General features: G+C 32.0%; 1 protein-coding gene and 1 pseudogene across 1 annotated transcript; one reads left to right on the forward strand and one right to left on the reverse strand.

The window, feature by feature from the left end:
- Positions 1–790: 790 nt before the first annotated feature.
- LOC116113823 lies at positions 791–2,679 on the reverse strand (annotated as a pseudogene).
- A 768-nt stretch (positions 2,680–3,447) lies between these two features.
- On the forward strand, positions 3,448–4,006 carry LOC116113824. Its single transcript, XM_031399991.1, has 2 exons — positions 3,448–3,480; positions 3,569–4,006. The coding sequence occupies exons 1-2, from the start codon at positions 3,448–3,450 to the stop codon at positions 4,004–4,006; spliced, it is 471 nt and encodes a 156-aa protein (XP_031255851.1).
- Positions 4,007–4,301: the final 295 nt, after the last annotated feature.

A 4,301-nucleotide genomic window follows, 5' to 3' on the forward strand; every position in this document is an offset into this window, starting at 1 on the left:
ACCCCTATTTAATCTGCCATTTACAATTTTACCCCTGTTTAATTAATTTTTTTAGACAATAATGCCCTTATATTTAAAACAAATCGCAGACCACCATCGCCACCTAGCGACCACCGTCGGCAGCTGGCCAACCACCACTGATTGTCGCTGAAAGTTGTTGGGAGTTGTGGGGAGTCTCCGATATGGCCATAGATCTAGCCGAAAATGGCCAGAAATCCACGGCTAGATTTGGGCCAGAGCTAGCTGTTAACAACCATCGATCTGGTTGGAAACGACCAGATTAGATTTGACTGTTTTTCGGCCAGATCTATCATTATTTGGCCATTTTCGGCCATAGATCTGGCCAAAAATGGTTAGATCGGCGCACGAAGGCCATTTTGGGCCGATTGTGTGCCATTGTGTTGCCAGCTACTGGCAGCTGGCGGTGGTTGCTGGCTGCCAGACAGTGGCTGGGTTAGTGGGGGTGCATTCGTTGATTTTCTAAATTTTTATTATTGGGTTGTTTTTGCTAAGTTTTTAAATGTAGGGGGTTATATTTAATAATCTAAATAATAATAATACAAAATAACAACAACATCAACATCAACAACAACAATAATAATAATAATAATAATAATATTTAATAAGAGGGTAATTAAGTAATTTAAATAATATACCCACCAATCTATTCCTTTTAACCAAACATATTAATATAACATTCCCATCAATTTATTACAACCAATCAAACACATTTCTTTAAACATTTCTAGTAATATTCATGCTAATCTATCTTTTTATTAATATAATATTCTTAGACCATCTCTAACTACAAACACCAAATTGGTGTCATTTTTTGTGTATTTCACTATTTCATCTCCAACCCATTGCATTAAATATTACACAAAAAATAATATTCCTTAGAATATTCTTTTTCTTTTTCTTTCTATTAATAATCAACAATTAGTCTTTTCACTAATTATTTTTGTATATATTAATTAAATATTTAGAATAATATTTTTATTAAATAATAATTACTTTGAAAATTATACTAATTTAATAAAATTAAGCATTTATTTAGTCAAATAAACATTACATTTAATATAAAAAAAATTACATCTAATATAAAATGGCACCAAAAAAAAAAAAAAAAAAAAAAAAAAAAAGAAAAAAAAAAAAAAAAAAAAAAAGACAACAATAATACAAAAGTAAAATTCCATATTGATAGTAATTTAATTTTCCGAATTAGTATATTCTTTTCACAAATGATCAATTAATGCATTTCGAAGAGTATGATAAGCTTTTGTATCCTTGATTTGTTTATGTCGAGTAAGAAAATTTTGAAATCGGACATTTTCATCTACAACAATTTAAGCTTCGGGAGTTGGCGCTTCCATCTGATTCTCAATCGATGCATCAACATTATGATCATCCTCGATTATCATGTTGTGCATAATAATACACAATTATTATATCATGTAATACATTTTTTCCCAAAAACGTGTTGGTCCTGCCACAATTGCAAATCGCGATTGGAGATCTCCAAACGCACGTTCCATATCTTTTCTGCATCATTCTTGTTTCATTACAAATAATTTTTTTTTAGGACCACGTGGATTGTGAATAGTTTGTACGAGAGTAGACCACTTTGGGTATATACTATCAGCTAAATAATAACCTATATTATACTCTTTTCCTTGAATGATATAATGAGCTGGAGGAGCAATACCTTGAGTTACGTTGGTAAACAGATGAGATGCCTCCAACACACTAATGTCATTGTTGGAACCTGGCAAACCAAAAAATGCATGCCATATCCAAATATCATAATCAACTACAGCCTCGAGAATAATAGTTAGGGATCCACTATGACCAGCATATTCAGTGGCGGATCCATAAATTTTTTTTAGGGTGGGCCAAAATAAAAACTAATTACATATTAATATTTTTGTCCATTAATATTTTTGTTAGGGTGGATCAAAATCCAAAAATTATATATATTAATATTAAAAAAAAAAATTGAAAAATGGGCTGGATCCGCCCCTGAGCATATTGTCTTGCCCAAGCTATTGGACAATTTTTCCACTTCCAGTGCATGCAATCTAAACTACTCAACATTCTTGGAAAACCACGTTGTTCACCAATATGAAGTAGCCTTGCAACATCATTAGCATTAGGTGATCTTAGATATCGTTCTGCAAATACCTCAACAACATCATGACAAAATCTCTTCAAACTTTCTGTGGTTGTAGACTCGCCTATTTTAATATACTCATCAGTAGCATCTGCCGGTAGACCATACACCAACATCTGGAATACAATTGTTATTTTTTGAAAAGCAGACAATCCGAGCCTACCGAGCCCATCCCTTCGTTGTACAAAATAGTGACTTTTCACGCGATCAACAATATGAATGAATAAATTTTGAGACATTCAAAATCGTCGGCGAAACAGTTTCTCGGTTGCGATTGATGACTCTATGACCAGGATTGATCCTTTACGGATTACCTGGTTGTTTTGTTGATTGAGATAGTGAAGCAGGAGGAGGAGGTTGTTGTTAGCTCTCATGCGAATGATTGCTTCTTGCTCTGCATCAACCACTTCAAGGTCATTCATCAATTCCTCGTCATCAATTTCATTGTCGGAAAATGATGACGAATTAGAAGATGATAAATGAGATGGACCTCCAAAATTGAAATTCATCTTTGTAGATATATTAGTTGAATGATTTGGAAGTTAATTTGGTGTGAGCTTTTATAGTTGAAGAAAATACTATTCTAGATAAAAAATAATAATTCAAAAAGATGTATTGTCCATTCAAGCTTTTAAGATTTGTGGCTTATTTCAAAAGATGTATTGTCCATTCAAGCTTTTTAGATTTGTGGTTTATTTCAAAAGATATATTGTCTATTCAAGCTTTTGAGATTTGTGACTTATTCAAAAAGATGTATTGTCCATTCAAGTTTTTAAGATTTGTGGCTTATTTCAAAAGATGTATTGTCCATTCAAGCTTTTGAGATTTGTAGCTTATTTCAAAAGATGTATTGTTCATTCAAGCTCAAAAAGATATGTTGTCTATTCAAGCTTTCAATTCAAACTTATGCTATAAAAGAGCATACAACACATTAGTTTTGAACACATCTCTTCTATTTCCTCTTAGAAAAAAAAAAAAAAAAAAGAAGCATATATCTTCTTCCTTTGTCTTACAAAATGAGTACACAACAAAGTTCTTCGCACACAAATGAATAAGACATGCATCTATGTCATATTTATCTTGATGTTTCTCAAAACCCGATTTTAGGTATAAACCAATCTAGCAATCAATTCTGGTCTCGAGTTGAGCTTGACTACAATAGTTCCAAACCCATGTTTCTCACTCAGGTTCGAAACAAAAGATCTTTGCATTGTCGAATGCAACTGATCTTTAAAGCTATTAGCAAATTGAGGGGATGCGTATGTCAAATTGAAAATATGAATCCAAGTGGTGTTTCTGAGCAAGATATTGTGAGTATTTGTTACATTTAATTTATTACCTTTTTTTTTTTTTTTTTTATCTAATTCATTTTAACGTTATATATATATTGTTTTGTAGATGATTCAAGCTAAAATGTTACTAGCACAAGATAAAAGTTACAAGAAAGGTTTCAGATTTGATCATGTGTGGCCTATACTTAAGGATATTGAAAAATTTACAGATAATGTTAACGTCGCAGAAGTATTTCAAAGGCCAACCGGTAGCTTCGTATCACAAGAATCAGAGACTCCCACTTCAATGTCTCCCCAATCGGTGTCTTGTGACATGTCGTCATATTCTCTAAACATAAATGATGAAGATATTGGGGGTAGTTCAGCTCAACGACCCATTGGGGTGAAGAAAGCAAAATTAAAAAGGAAAAATAATGAAGAAGTTTCAAACCAAATTGAAACTATTCAAGAAGAAAATCGACAGCTTGCTGCTATTTTCAATCGAGGCAACTTAGCTAGGGCTCAAAATTATGAAATCCAAATGAAAAAATTGGCCTTGGCATAATATCGAGAAGATAACAAAATTTTATTCAAGGATTTGAATTCCATAACTGATCCAAGCCTACGTGAGTTTTTTCAAAATAAGCAATCAAGAATTATGCAAAAAAGAGCTCAACAACAAGGTCAGGGATATCAAAATAGCTCTAATTCTTTTAATATTTGATTATCTTAGAGGATCCGAACTAATCTACCGGAATACTAAATTGTTATTTTAGTTTATGTTGTATTTTCTTTTAATTTTAGTGTTTTTAAATTAGTGTTAATTTTTATTTTGAGTTATTGTAGTTTTATTTACATTG

The sequence above is a fragment of the Pistacia vera genome, unplaced genomic scaffold (assembly GCF_008641045.1).
Source record: "Pistacia vera cultivar Batoury unplaced genomic scaffold, PisVer_v2 Contig691, whole genome shotgun sequence".
Classification (NCBI taxonomy): domain Eukaryota; kingdom Viridiplantae; phylum Streptophyta; class Magnoliopsida; order Sapindales; family Anacardiaceae; genus Pistacia; species Pistacia vera.

Coding starts and splice junctions, on each gene's coding strand:
- LOC116113824 (XM_031399991.1), top strand. CDS start 3,448: ATGAATCCAAGTGGTGTTTCTGAGCAAGATATT. Junction 3,481..3,568: donor GTGTTTCTGAGCAAGATATT/GTGAGTATTTGT, acceptor ATTGTTTTGTAG/ATGATTCAAGCTAAAATGTT.